The 15,518-nt window shown below is 22.1% G+C and overlaps 1 protein-coding gene across 1 annotated transcript in view; it reads left to right on the top strand.

The window, feature by feature from the left end:
- The window catches only part of LOC129608944 (SRSF protein kinase 1-like), a 29,911-nt gene extending 17,305 nt beyond the window's left edge, over positions 1-12,606 (top strand). The window contains exons 3-12 of the mRNA XM_055520751.1: positions 6,290-6,517; positions 8,741-8,815; positions 8,880-9,139; positions 9,227-9,343; positions 9,709-9,956; positions 10,028-10,159; positions 10,221-10,281; positions 10,349-10,558; positions 10,879-10,935; positions 11,447-12,606. Of these exons, the coding sequence (XP_055376726.1) occupies positions 6,290-6,517; positions 8,741-8,815; positions 8,880-9,139; positions 9,227-9,343; positions 9,709-9,956; positions 10,028-10,159; positions 10,221-10,281; positions 10,349-10,558; positions 10,879-10,935; positions 11,447-11,577 (1,519 nt within the window). The 3' untranslated portion in view covers positions 11,578-12,606. The remainder of the gene's footprint in view (positions 1-6,289; positions 6,518-8,740; positions 8,816-8,879; positions 9,140-9,226; positions 9,344-9,708; positions 9,957-10,027; positions 10,160-10,220; positions 10,282-10,348; positions 10,559-10,878; positions 10,936-11,446) is intronic.
- The last annotated feature ends 2,912 nt before the right edge of the window (positions 12,607-15,518 follow it).

Genomic DNA, 15,518 nt, shown 5'->3' with positions numbered 1-15,518 from the left:
ATAAATATGAACTCATTCAGCTGGTCATTATAAAATCTGGATTTCAAAAGACCTCTAGATATAGATTGGTTTTAATTTAAAATTTTTGTTTAAATTAAAATATCGACATCAAAAATTTCTGTGTTATATGTATAATAAATACAAAATTTTATTGATATCGAAATTGCAGAAAAATTATATTACTACCATATATAATTTAGCTTATTCGGTATAGTTCAACTTCAGTAATTAGTAACTGAATGGTATAGTAAATAATGTCATTTATAATTAAAATATTTCATTGTCAATGTAATCGATTTAAAAATAAGGGATTTGTTATATATAAATTGAAAGAACTGTAAGAGGATAAGGCATAAAGAATAAAGAAAAATTAACGTGTTTTGATGAAAAAATGCAGTGCATCTATAATAAATGTACATCATTTGATTTTTCCAACGATACATGTAATTTTAATTGTTGAAGCATCATTATAGTTATTGTAAATGTTAGATAATCAAAAAATTTAATAAAATTCCATTTTTCCAAAGCAGTTTTTTTTACGAGAATGCAAAATTGCATTTCCATTAGTTGATAGATTTATCACTGACTGAATATATTGTTAAACATCTAAATAACTGCTACTCAACTTTTTTTTTTCCTTATTCACTTCTAGAAGGAGCATAGGGCTAGTGCATGATATCATGCAATAGTTTCATAGCGTCATATAGTTAACTAGGTAGGTGGCTAGCCTGCCGCAGTTTTATTTATATTACAATTATTTGAGGTTATTAATATTTACTTGTTTTTTTTTTTTAGTTTTTTTAATATCGAATATTATGAATATTTGAAAATTACTTGTATAATATTTATTAGTATTGTATATTAAGTTATAATAATATTGAATATAATTTTTATAGTGACCTGGCCGGGGTTTGAACCCCAGACCCTTCGGATAAAGGACCGGTGCCATAACCATTGCACCAATGGTCAGACAACTCAACTAATTTTTCAAATGAGAATTTCCAATACTTAGAAAATTTTATTTAATATTATTTTTATTTTATTATCATGTATTATAAAACTATATGTGTATATTTATAAAATATTTCATTAAATTAAAAAATAATTACGCCTAAATAATAAATTAATTTCCTTATTTCGTCAGGATTAGATTGAAAGTACTGCAGAAACATAAGCTTTATTTAATAAAATTGCAAAAAAATTTTTCTCTGTGAATTTTTTTTTATTTTTTTTCAAATTTAATCGTAAATAATTTTTATTATGGTTTTGCTTTTTTTTTTTATTAAAATATCAAATCAAAAAAAAAAAATTTTTTTTTTTTGTTTGAACATTAACCTTAATTTAAGGTTGTTTATATTAATTAAAATCAAAAATAAATTTAATAACAATTTTGTGTGTTTGCAAATTATTTGTAACACAATGAATTTCAATAAAATTTTTATTTTTATTTGAAAATTAATTTTTAATTTTAACATTATTTTATTATTAATTGTTTTTATAAAAACGATTTGTACCTTGCATATTTATTATAACATATTTGTATATACATGTTTACGCATAATATAGAGAAGTTATGTATAATTTGATACACTTAGAAAGCAATAATAAGATATATCTTCAAAAACATATGGAGATTTCATAATTAATTAAAAAATTTATTTTACCCATTATTTGCCTTAATATTTAATTTATTGTAGTTTATTCAAATCTAAAAGGAATATTACATATTAAGTACTTGTACATATTTTGATTCTTTAAATTTCAAACATTTGCCGGATGATCATTAATTTGCGGGGAAAACGGCATACTGAAATCAAAAAATGGGATTCCTGAACTAATTATAATTATACTCGTATTATGCGCCATCTATTGAATGAGAAAATTTTAATTCATTTATAAAATTCTGTTTTTTACTCTGCAGAAATAGTGGAGTAAGAGACAATTGTGACGTTTTATTTTTGTTCTACATAAATATTACACTAATTTTTGGTTCTATGTATGTATAAGGAAAAGGTTTATAATTAAAGGTTTTATGTTTTCGTAAAATAATTTCATGATTTCCGTCAGTGTAATTTTATTTAATATACACGTTTTTGATTAATTTAGATAAATGTAACAATAGCTTAATTTTCTAGAATTTTTAAAATAAATTCATTTCAATATATAGTACCATATTCATAGATAAAACCCGTATACTATAAATTTAAAATTCAAAATTCCAATCATCACCAATACCTTGCCTTTATTGATGAAATAATGCTGTTCAACCATTGCCTTGAACCCTTGCCATGTAACGATTTTGAATATTTAGAAATTAAACTCTTTTAATTCTTAATACCCACTGATATACGATTTTTCAGGGTTATAGGTTTAAAATTAAGATTATAAAATTTTTGTATAATAAAAAATTGTATATTTTTTGATTTAAGAAATTAAGTTTCATATAATATGAAAATTTTTTATATAATATTCGCATTAAAAATCCAATTATAATTCAATTAAAAATTTGTTTAATTTGAAATTTTAATAGGTGAATCAAAAATAAACCTAAATTTTAATAAACAAAAATAATGCGAATAAAATATGCAAATATTTATGATGATTTTGTACCTTCATAATATTAATAGTTTAAAAACAAAAACAAAAAACACCCCTAGTCAAAATATTTACACTGGCTCTGGCATACACGTAAGCACGTAAATTACATACATATTTTGAGAAAGATACATATATAATTGAGAAACAAATGTACTATAAATATGTACCTTGTACTCAAGTGTATTAATTCTTTTACATGCATATTTTCAAATAATTTTTTTTTTATTTTTTCCTTTTTGCATTTTTGATAATGAACTTCGTCTCATTTCAATATTCTTGAGTTATAAAACATGGGAAAATATTCACACTTTAGTCGAATATTTACTTTTTTTTTCGTTTCCTAAACAAAACCTATACAAAAAATAAAATTGAACTCTCACAATTAAATTGAAAATTTGAAAAAGAAAAAAATGAGGAAAAACAAATTTAAAAACAGACAAGAAAAAAAAAATAAGAAAATTTCGAAATTTTCTTTTATTTATGTATATGTATGTAGATATGTGTGCATAATATGTAAATGTTGTACAATAATGTCATATGTACTGGGAATGTTGATAATGATGACAATGTAAATGATGATGATTATTATTTTGATGATGCTCTGAAAAAATGAAATGTCCTCTCTCCCTCTCTCTCTCTCTGACAAAAAATAACAAAAAAATATATGAACGAGGAAAATCTGACTTTTGTTTTGCATCATAATCAGGGTTGCCAAACCTGCTAAAACAAATTACTTAAAACTGGGGTAATTTTGATACTATCAAGTATAACCTCGGGTTATACTCGTTTTAAGCAATTTTTCGGTCAATTTATGATTTTATATGAATTTTCCTTCAAAAATTTTAAATTTTATAGTAATTAGATGAAAAATTTTTAACAATTTCATTTAAAAAAAAAAAAATATTTTTTGCAAATTTCCTAATATGTTATTTGAAAATATTTTTTTCATGTAAACGACTCGAACTTTTCACAACATAGAAAACTTATTTTAAACTTTGTTTATTATAAAAAAAAAATAAATAAAATTTTAATGTTAAACTGATGCTGTTCATCGACTATTCAACTTGGTCTTTCAAAACATTGAAAACATGGAAATGAACATATAGTGAATTACACTCTTAAAGTTCATTTAAACTTACATTTTATTCAAAGTTCAAACTTCAAATTGTTGGGCTACTATATAGCCCAATGAACAATTCAATGTTTTAAAAACTTTTGTTGAATAATGAATGAGCAGTATTTACATAAAAACAGTGTAACTAGCTATAGCTTTGTCATAAATTCCTTTCATAATCCCGAAAATGGGAAAATTACGAACATCATATTGTCAATTCCGAATGTCTAAAATTCGGCTCCGAAAATAAAAAAAATAATTACACGTAAAAAAAAACAATTTACAGAGAACGATCGTTTTAAATTTTATGTTTTGAATTTTTTCTCTGTTTTCTTGTTCCTATAACACAGCTGTCACGAAAGCAAATGAATTCATATTTGAAAAACAATTTGAAATAATTTTTTCAACTTTTAAAAACTTTCAAAAACTCTGCTTTAAAAAATTATCTTTTTGTATATCAATGTTGTTTACTCAAATAGCAACACAAAAATATTGAAATTAACATTTAACCGTTACTACAAATGATACTAATGAAATTCGAAGGATTCTACGAGTAGAATTCATGATCAATAGGACTGTTAGACCTTTTTTTGGATAATTTTAAATTTTCTAATTGGCAACCCTAATTATTGTTTTTCTCAAAATAACTTTTTTCATTTTTGTTTTATATATTTTTTTTGTTCATTTTTATTATTGTTTTTGCGAGTATATTGGCGTACATTGAATTTTTTCATTTTATCTTTTTTACTATAGGTTAAATTAATTTTGGTTTTTGTTTTTTTTTTTTAAGAAAAAAGTTCACGTAGCTCAGCTATTAAAGAAAAATCTTGCGATATCTCTAAAAAGACTTTACTTCTTCTTCTATAAATAAAAATGAAAGAAAGAAAAATAAATAATTTTTTTTTTCTTATACAGAAATTTTCAGTTTTTCAATTTTTTTCTCATCAGAAACTTTATGTAATCTTCGAAACAAAGTTTTAATAATTTATTTATTTATTTAAATTAAATTTTTTTTTGTTTTATTCTGATACTATTTTTCGGTTTTTTGGTCCGTCATCAACTAAGATAATTATTTATTTAAAATAAAAATTCAATAAATATTTACTAAATGTTTAAATTAAATGAAAATTATTTGTTAATAAAACAATTTTAATTTCAATATTATAAATAAAACAATAAGAAAGAAAAAAAAAAAAAAGGCAGACAGACAGAGAATAAAATATTTTTTTGAACATAATTAATTCTTCCTTTAATGATAATGAAGAATTTATCGAATAATTATACTTGCGATAATTTAGATTATATTTCATATTATTTAGTAATAATAAAAAATTATCATAATCATTATTTATATCATAATCAATATGATAATGAAAATAAATATAAAAATTTTTTAAAATTTTTTAATTTAACTCTTATACATAGTTTATTATGTGAAAAATTTGAAAATATTTCAACAATATATAGTGATTTTATTAATAATAATTTAATAATAAATTTATTATATTTTATTAATATTATATTTAAATGGTTAAATAGAATAAAAGATATTTTATTGGCTATATTATGTGAAAATAATGATATAAAAAAATGTATACAAACGTTTATTATAAATTATATTGATAGTATAATTTTTACGATATTATTTTTTTTAATTATAATAATTATTTATAAAACAAAATCAATTGTTAATAATAGTATATTAATATGTCAATATCAACAATCAAATATAAATAATAATATTAATAATAATAAAATTAATATTAATCAAAATGAAAATAATAATAATGAAAATTGTAGTACAATTATTACCTCAACAACAACAACAATAACATCACCATCATCTAATAATACAATATCATCAGTTATTACGGATAATGATATTATTGAAATTATACAAGATTATAATTATAGATCAGAAACTGATATTGCAAATTCTAATGCAATTAAAGAAATTATTGAAAAACAAGAAAATACAACGAAAAATTCATTAGAAAAAAAAAATATTAAAAAAATTAAACGAAAATATAAATCAGCTGGACCAATATTAATTTCAACAAAACATTTTACATTAAATAATCATTTTTTAAATGATGATTTCGATGACAATTTATTGTAAATATTGAAAATTGTGAAAATTTTTTCTTAAACCTTGATTATTTATAAATAGTAGTTTTGTGACGTCAAAATTGCAGTAATATTTATTATTTCTTAATTGTTTACTATAATACCGTATTACTGCAATTTTAATGTTAGAGATTTTAAACATAAACACAATATATCGCGATATATTATAATGAAAACTGCACTATATTAATGTTCATATAAACAAATGTTGCTAACCTATAATTTATTCATAAACATCGCTAAATTTATAAAATACAGAGAGTTCAACACACTTATTAAGCTATGTTTTTGCTAAGTATTACGTTTTGTAATTATTGTTTTGTAATATTGCGTTTAAGAAAATCTCTATTGTGTAAACTCTCTTTATATAGTATTACTCGTAAATAATATTTAACATCATATAATAAAATTTATAAAAAAAAAAAAATTCTTATATTTCTTATATTTTAGATCAGAACCACGTTCTATATTAAAAACAAAATTTTTAGATGACACATTCCCTAATCCGGATTCTGGGGAAAGTGGTTTATCTGATGAAGAACAAGAAGATCCAGCACAATATTGTAAAGGTGGTTATCATCCAATAACAATTGGTGATGTATTTGATGATAGATTTCGTGTTGTACGTAAACTCGGTTGGGGGCATTTTTCAACAGTTTGGTTATGTCGAGATACTTTGTAAGTATAAATATAAAAATTTAAATATATTTTATTGTACTTCTATGAAATAAAAGTGTATTAAATCAAAAAAATCGATTAAGTGATAGTGCCATATGACTGTACATGGAGAAATGATAAATTAAAATTAATTTTCATCGTAAAATGGTTGAATTTTAGGCTTACTTGAACATTTTTTATGCAACTGCAAAATAAATTTTTATAATTTCAAAACCTTTGAAATCTGGAAAATCTAATTTTTTTTGTGTTAACGCAGGTTTTGTCATAGCAGTGCGTTATGTACATATCTAACAATTGGTATGACAATCTGGCATTGCGACATGAAAATTGTACTTGTAGAAGATAGTGTGACGTATAGAAAACGTTAGGAATTAACATAAAGATTTAAATAATTTGTTTTTTGAAAAATTTTTAGTATTCTCTTTTAGTTAGAATTTTTAAAATCTGATTTTCTTTAATCATCTTAAACCACTCTTAGAAGTCCGAACTCCTTCGCGGATACAATTTTTTCGCACGAAATTCCAAGAAATGACGCATAGAGAATTTTAACAGCACTGCTATACTACACGGAATAATTATTAATTGCTTTAACATATTTAGTGCCAACAGACCCTGAAATTTTATTTAAAGAATTTGTGATGTGTAAACGCATATAAATTTTGGGAACCCAAAAATTCTGAAACACTTAAAATTATCAAAGGTTTTAATAATTAGTACAAACGCTACATAAATATTTTTAAATACATTATAGATTTTATTATGAAACAGCGGATTTTTTTCAATTTAAAGAAAAACAAGTTTTTTTTTTATAATTATAAATTGTTAATTAAAAACCTTTATTAAAATGAAATATTAAAATTTGCATTTCAAGTCTTTAAAAATATTTGCTCTTTTTAACAATTTTTCTATATAACAATTTCCTAATAAATTAGGTACATACCTTAACTAACTTCTTATTTCTCTAGTTTAATACCTTGATAACAATAATATTGCACTAAATCACTTGTTTTCATTGCCTGTTTTAAGTTTCTCTTAGGTTCAAAATACTTAGAAAGAATTTTTATAGGTTTATATAAATATAGAAAGAATAAAAATAACTAAGCTCGATAATTTCTTTCATAATGTGTTGATCTGGTCTCCTTATAATATTCAATTCTTTGAGGCCTTAATCTATGTAACATCTCCTAAAATAAAAAAATAAAAATAGAATATTATAAAATTATATTTTTTATTGTTTTTTGTTAACATTCACTTAAGTAAATATTTACAAGTGTTAAAGAGAATACTATATGTGTAATATAAAACATATAAGATGTAGATTTTCGTAAGACATCGATTATGAATTACGATCATGCAGAAAAAAATTTTAATCTAGATAAGTTACATACAGAATATGTTATATAGGTTAAACGAAAAAGAATATTCCGACAGCAAAATTTTTTATAAAATCATTTTAATTTGAGCAAATTAAAATTTCCAAAGTTATTTTGATTCATATACAAAAATATATCTTGACTATTGCATACTTTGCGGACGAAAACAATAATTTGCAGAAGATAATTGATTCATTAGGTCGAACAATAAGATTAATTATGTTAGTTAAGATAAATTAAGATTGGAAAAAAAATTGGCTTCGGCAAAATTAACCATTTTATAGTTATTATAAACTATTAAAATCTCAAATTTCTACAGTGTAAGCCTCAGAAAAAACGATGTCACATATATTTGAAAATAGAAAAAACCTCGTTTAAGATAACGGTTAATTTCGAATCTTATTTTGTCATGGTAATGTTTTACTATGATATTTCGTGATATAGAAGAAAAAAGTCACTATTTTTTGCAAAAATCTATTTGTTTGTAATGGCAATTTGTGCTTTCTATCTTAAATGGTTTAGAAATTTCGTGAACGATGGACGGACGGATAGATGGGCGAATTTGCAAATTTGCTCTTAACTTTGAAACTCATTGAGGTACACTAACCAAATTTTAAAAAGAATATAAAGATTAAATTGGGAAAATTCGAATTTCGTAACAAAATGCAAATTTGACTTACGCGTAATTATAATTAACGTACGCAATATTGTATGTTAAGTAAAAGTAAATATTAGAGTTGAAAGTACAATGAATGCTAAATTATGAAGTACTTTTCGAATATACAAATAGTAACTTTTTATTGTAAATCACATATACATAATGCCTAACCGATTTTTTGTTTTATTACAGAGATGAAAAATATGTTGCACTTAAAGTTGTTAAAAGTGCACCACACTATAGTGAAACTGCCGCTGATGAAATAAGGTAAAATTTTAATTAGAAAAAAAAAATAATGCATAATTTAAAATTTTATTTTTCATATATATAGACTCCTTAAAGCTATTAGAGATGCTGATCCAAATGATCCAAAACGTGAACGAATAATACGTTTATTTACACATTTTACTGTTAGAGGTGTTAATGGATATCATCATTGTCTTGTATTTGAAGCTCTTGGTTGTAGTTTATATAAGCTAATTGTAAAAAATAATTATCAAGGACTTGCATTACATCAAGTTAGAGTTATTATTAAACAAGTTTTAGAGGGTTTAGATTATTTACATACAAAATGTAGTATAATTCATACAGGTTCGAATTCTTTTCTAATTACAAATTATATATATAAAAATTATAATAAAATCTAATATACTTATTTATTTTATATATTTTATATAGATATTAAGCCAGAAAATATACTCCTAGTTATGGATAATGCTGCTGATATGAATCGAAGAATCGATGATGAAATGAATACATTACGACTTCAAGGAATTGATTATCCGGATTCATATAGTAAGTATTTTAAAGAATATTATGTTGTATATTTGGTTGAAAATGAAATCACAAATAATAAAAGTGTATTAATAAGATTTTAAAACCTAAAATCCTACAATAATTTATAATAAAAATTAATATTTTATATGTACTATTTTGTAAATAAAATTGTATCACTTACAATCACCTATAATATTATCTAAAATCTATAAAAATACACGCTCATATATAGATTTCAAATAAATTCTTGTAACTAAAATACAATCAGAAATTATATTATTTTATTTTCAAACCAAATTTTAACCCTTTACTTTATAATAATTTCTAATTGGTTCAATTCCCTATTAACTATACATCATTCCTATATAATACCTATAATATAGTCAGTTCTATTGAAAAACAAACAAAAGGGAGTCAAAGTTTATTTTCAAGATCACCATCATCAGCTAATGCCTATTCATCAGTTAGTAGAGCTGAAATATTAGATGAAAGTACTGATCAAAATGGTTTTATGGCATCCGCTGCCAATGCATTATACAACGATCTTATTAATGATGATCAAATAACAGGTTCCTTAGATGAAGATATATCTATTAATCGATATCGTACTGAAAGAAAAAACACTGGCAAGGTATAAATATAAAAATATTTTCTTCTTAATCTTTTATATAATATGTAAATATATATATAACACTAATATAGGTAAATGGAAATCGTGAACCACAAGCAAATTATATACCACAAACACAAGCTTATATTAATGCTATACAAACATTAATTAAAAGTAGAAATATTAAAGTGAAAATTGCTGATTTAGGAAATGCCTGTTACGACGTAAGTTTCTTATAAATTAAAATATTTATTATAATTAATTTTTTTTTTTTGAAATTATCAGTTTCATCATTTTACTGAAGACATTCAAACAAGACAATACAGGTCAATTGAAGTCATTTTAGGTAAATCAAAAAAAAAAAAAATTCAATAATTTAAATATTTACAACTTAAAAAATTGCATACTTTCAGGTGCACAATACTATTGCAGTGCTGATATATGGAGCACTGCATGTTTAGCCTTTGAAATTGCAACAGGTGATTATTTGTTTGATCCTCATGCTGGTGAAACATATTCAAGAGATGAAGATCATTTAGCACATATGATAGAATTACTAGGTTCAATACCAGTTTCATTAATTTTGAAAGGGAAACATGGTCTAAAATATTTTACTAGTTGTGGTATATATAAAAATATAATTTAATTTAAAATGGGTATTTTGGAAAATTCTACAGTCTAAAAATGCTAAAAAATTTCGAATCTACAGTCTAAAAATGTTTGATAATTCAAGATTCAAATATTAATTTTGGATCTGTAATTTCTTTAGAACTGCATTGCAATGATGTGCTACGAACCACTACATATGTGTGTAGATGATATAATAAGGCATATATACGTTCTAATATAGAAATTAAAGCACCAACTGAATTTTCGAAAATACTCAACTTTTATTACAAATAAAAGAAAAATTTAAAAATTATTTGATTTTTTAACATTTAAGGTAAACTACGAAATATAACTAAACTTAAGCCGTGGAATTTACTTAATGTTTTAACAGGTAAATATTATTCACAGAAGATTCATACAAGAAGAAGTAATATGGCCCCATTTTGTACTTCACTTTGCCAATCAACTTTTTTGGTCAATTTAATGGAATTCCAAATTTTCTTGATTAGGTTTATATTTTTTTTCAAAAAAATCTAACTGATTCAATTAGATTTTCTCATTTTATCATAATAATATCAAAATTCTGATTTTACTTTAAAAAACTTGAAAATACCAAACAAATGAGACTCCATTGAGATACAGACTCACTTTTCTTTCGTATTGTAAGTTGTGATTGAAAAGGTGAAATACTTAATGAGGCCTATAACTTATAAATCAGTAAAAAAATTATTTCAAGCTTAAGAAAATATTAAAATTTAGATTGTTAGTTAAAGAAGTATAACTTTGATAACTGAATTATTGAATTATTAAATAATATTTATATAATTTTTATAAATTATACCTACTTATAAACAAACACTAATGTTTTTATAATTTTAAATGTGTTTTTCTTTTTTTTATAGAAAAATATGACTGGGATAAAGATGAAGCTAAAAAAATTACTGATTTTTTATTGCCAATGTTAAATTTTAATCCACTAATAAGATCTTCAGCTGATGAATGCTTACGACATCAATGGCTACAAGATTTATAAAGTTACATATATATAAAAATATTATATAACCCTAGGATAAATATTAAATATTAATAATAATATGAATTTGCATTAATTTTTACGAAAATGAAAAAAAAAAGAAACAAAAAAAAAACTTATATAAAAAAAAAACAAGTATTCAATACATCTTATTAAGAATTATTTAATAAAAATAAATTAAAATAAAATATACTTAGACACATTTCTACATTCAAAAAAAAAGGACTCTGAAAAGTAGTTTGTTGTTTTCTTTTTTTAAAATCTTACAATTTCAGGTGCGTTTTTTTAGTAACACAACCAGTTTGTATTAAAAACTTACAGTAAACAAATGGGAAACCATTAACTGAATGAAAAATTTAAAACTAAAGGCAAAAACTCACGATATACCAGCATGATCGCAGACATCCTTGGATACTTTCAAAAGTATAGTTCTTCTTCTACAAAACTTAATTAACACTTAATTTAATAAGTGCGTTTAGAACTCAATTTGCCATATAGATAATTCAACACAAAATATGTACAATTTTTTACGGCAGGCACTTTAGAATTAAAATTTACTACTTAAAATTATTACTAAATTTACTGTATTTCGAAAGTAATAATGTATAACTATAAAAATTTAAGAAACCCTTCATGATTAACGTAGATGAAGAAAATTTAAAAAAATTTATAATTGTTCATGATGATCCCCATAAATCTTGCCCCTGTTATTTTACTATTATTAAATTAAAATTTCAGACATTGAAAATCAAAATCCTAATTTGCCTAAATCTAAAATACATTATCAAATTATAAAAGATATAATAGATTAAAATCTTATATATATAATAGATACAATATTATAACAGATTAAAATCTTTTTGTTAATTTTATCTTAAAACACATTTGTTACCTTATTCAGCCAAAATTAGCAAATTTTCCATCTATTGCTCTCAAAAGGAAGTCACTTAATATTGAATTACAAATAGCATAATCAATAATTTTAAATCCATACTTCCGAATTTCAATTCTTAAAGTTAGAACTGTGAAGCTTTAAAAACTTAATGTAAGTATAAATTAAATATAGATAAAATTTTTAAATTACTTTAGAACTTTAACCATGCTACGAATTTCGAAAGTGATTTTTTTACAGTATAAATTTATCGAACATGCTTTAACATCTAACATAAGTAGAACTAAATTTTTGAATATTCCCAAGATTTGTAATTCTTATGAATTGTATTTATGATAAACCTCATTTTTAATAGCTCACTTTGGAATATTATGCTTTTCGTAAATATGTGCATACGCTGTTTAGATAAATATTATATAAAGATAATTTTCATTTCTATCTATTTTTATTTAATCTATTTTTCACTACTACAATAGTCGTGATAAGGGTATGTGAAAAGTATTATTCCAGTTCCTTTCGAAATAATTTAAAACAAAAATATTTGAATTTTACTTAATAAAAAAACAGGTCTGTTAATATAGCTACTGTTCTACATTTGCTTCATTAAAATAATAAAAACCATTGTCTTTCAAATTGTGTAGTTTAAAATTGGTTTAATTCTTGATAAAAATTTTGAAAATGAAACTATAAGCCTTCAAATCTTTTCACTTCTTCTTACTTCTTAAAAAACTATTATAAATATGATTACAAAAAACTCGCTTTCGCACGAGTACAACAATCTACGTGTATTCAAATAAATTGTTGTATGTTTTACATACTTTGTCCGACAAACAGTATCAGAAATCAATATTGAATTCATTGTATTATATTTTCTTTATTAAATAAATTTAGCATAATTTTTATTTTATGCTACCAAAACCAATGTTACATTATAATAATCAAATTAAAAAAATTTCTAATATAAATTTTTAAGATTGTCTCGATGTAAAATAATGCAAATAAGACCCTATAAAAACGACAATATCAAATAAACTGGTATTTAAAATCACTCTTTCAAAAAAAAAAAATTAACTATTTTAAATTTAAAAATATGAAAATTTCAATATTCCTAGAATTGATGAAGTATGAATTAAATATTTCTAATTTTATATTATCATGAAACTCAAATTTGGTATACTTAATTTCTCCCTTTTTGCGGCATCAAAACGGTTTTATATTTAAGTTTTCTACGGAAAAAAAGCGCATACATAAAACAGGACGCATTTATTATTTACCATTACAATGATCCCATTTCTAAATTTAATTACGAATTTTTTGCTGTAAACTCAAAACTTTCTCCCAACAAATTTTGTATTTAACTACAAGAAATCTAAAAAATTATTACAAAAATTAAGAAAAAATAAATAAATTGAAATGACAACATAAAAATGGTGAGTGTTATATAAAAAAAAAATTGCTTGTTTTTTAGCATTCGACAAAAATTTAAAAATAAATTTAGATGTATTTCGAAAATTCAGTACTTAGCTAACAGTAAGAAAAAACAAAAAATTTCTTAATTTAGAGGAAATAAACAGCACAAATTGTACTTCTTACTCTTCTTACCGTACTGTATTACCAGTACTGAGAGAGTCATTCTTTTTTTTTTTAATTATACTTAGTTAGTTAAAAAAATGAGGCAGCAAAGAAAATACAATTGCCAAGAAAATTATTGACAGTATTGATTTTCAAAATTACTGCTAAATCAGCACATAATTTTTAAAAATACTTTCTTGACATTTTTTATTAAACTAATACACTGCATGTAAGTACTTACTAGATGCTACAAAAAAAAAAGTTAGAACTGAATTTTCAAAAACACGGTTTGCTGTTATATATGTATGCAAATTTTTTAATTGCTTCTTTCTATTTTTTAGCATTATTATTAGCTTTGTTAATAAAAATTAGTATTTTAGCTTAAAAGGAAAATTAATTTTCTTTTAAAAAACAATAACAATGTGTTATTAAAAGTTAGTAATCTAGAAAATAGCTCACCATTACAAGTATAATAAAAAAGAAAAATTTTTAAAAATATTATTAAATATTTAAAGCAGAAATTAAGTGATACAAACCATAAACGTGACATTTTGTTAAAAATTTTTTGTAAGTGAGAGGACGAACAAAATAAAAAAAAAAATAAACAAACACAATTTAATTTATATTTTTTTTTTGTTTTATGTTATTTTTAATTTTTAAGCTAAAGAATAATTTTTTTTTTTTAATGAAAACAAAACATTTTACGCCTTTTATTATATATATATATATATATAATTATACATAATATATATATATATATATGTATATATAATTTTGAGTAATTTTTTTTATGTACAATCAAAGTAATAACAACAAAGTGTTTAAGAAGATTTAACACGCAAAAAAATTATTATTGTTATATTATATAATATATTTATAATTTTACATATTTATTTATATATCAATTGGATTTTTTTTTTATATAATTTCGTATTTTAGTATTTTCATTGAAAATTATTATATAATTAAATGTTATTTATTTGTCATTAAAATTTTATTCTTTTTTTTTTGAAATTTTTAAAATCAAATGTGTAAAATATTTTTTAAGCATTGGTATGCACTAAATTTTATATTATATTAAATAATAATATTATAAATTTGCATTTTATATTAATTTCCTTTTCATTATTAGGATTTATAGTATGTATTAATCGAGATCAAAGATATAAATGGACAAATATTGAAAAAAAAAATATCATAAAAAAATATCAACCGTTTGTTTTGTAAAAAAAAAAAACTAATTAAGAAAAAATTTGATTAAAATTAATAATAAATGATTATATATATGTATTTATAAAAAAATTGTAAAACAAAAAAAAAATTCATATAATTTTAATAAGATTTTCCAGAGATTATTCAAATATAATAAAAAATAAGATGTAATCAATAATATAAAATGCACGTCAAATCCTTTTGCATCTTAATCTTTTTTGAAGTTATCAAAAACAATTTTAACTTTTTTAACTACGAGTATATG

Source organism: Condylostylus longicornis, unplaced genomic scaffold, assembly GCF_029603195.1.
Source record: "Condylostylus longicornis isolate FDR11 unplaced genomic scaffold, ASM2960319v2 ptg000038l, whole genome shotgun sequence".
Classification (NCBI taxonomy): Eukaryota; Metazoa; Arthropoda; class Insecta; order Diptera; family Dolichopodidae; genus Condylostylus; species Condylostylus longicornis.
The sequence above is the reverse complement of the archived record's forward strand: the minus strand, read 5'-3'. Positions and strand labels throughout refer to the sequence as shown.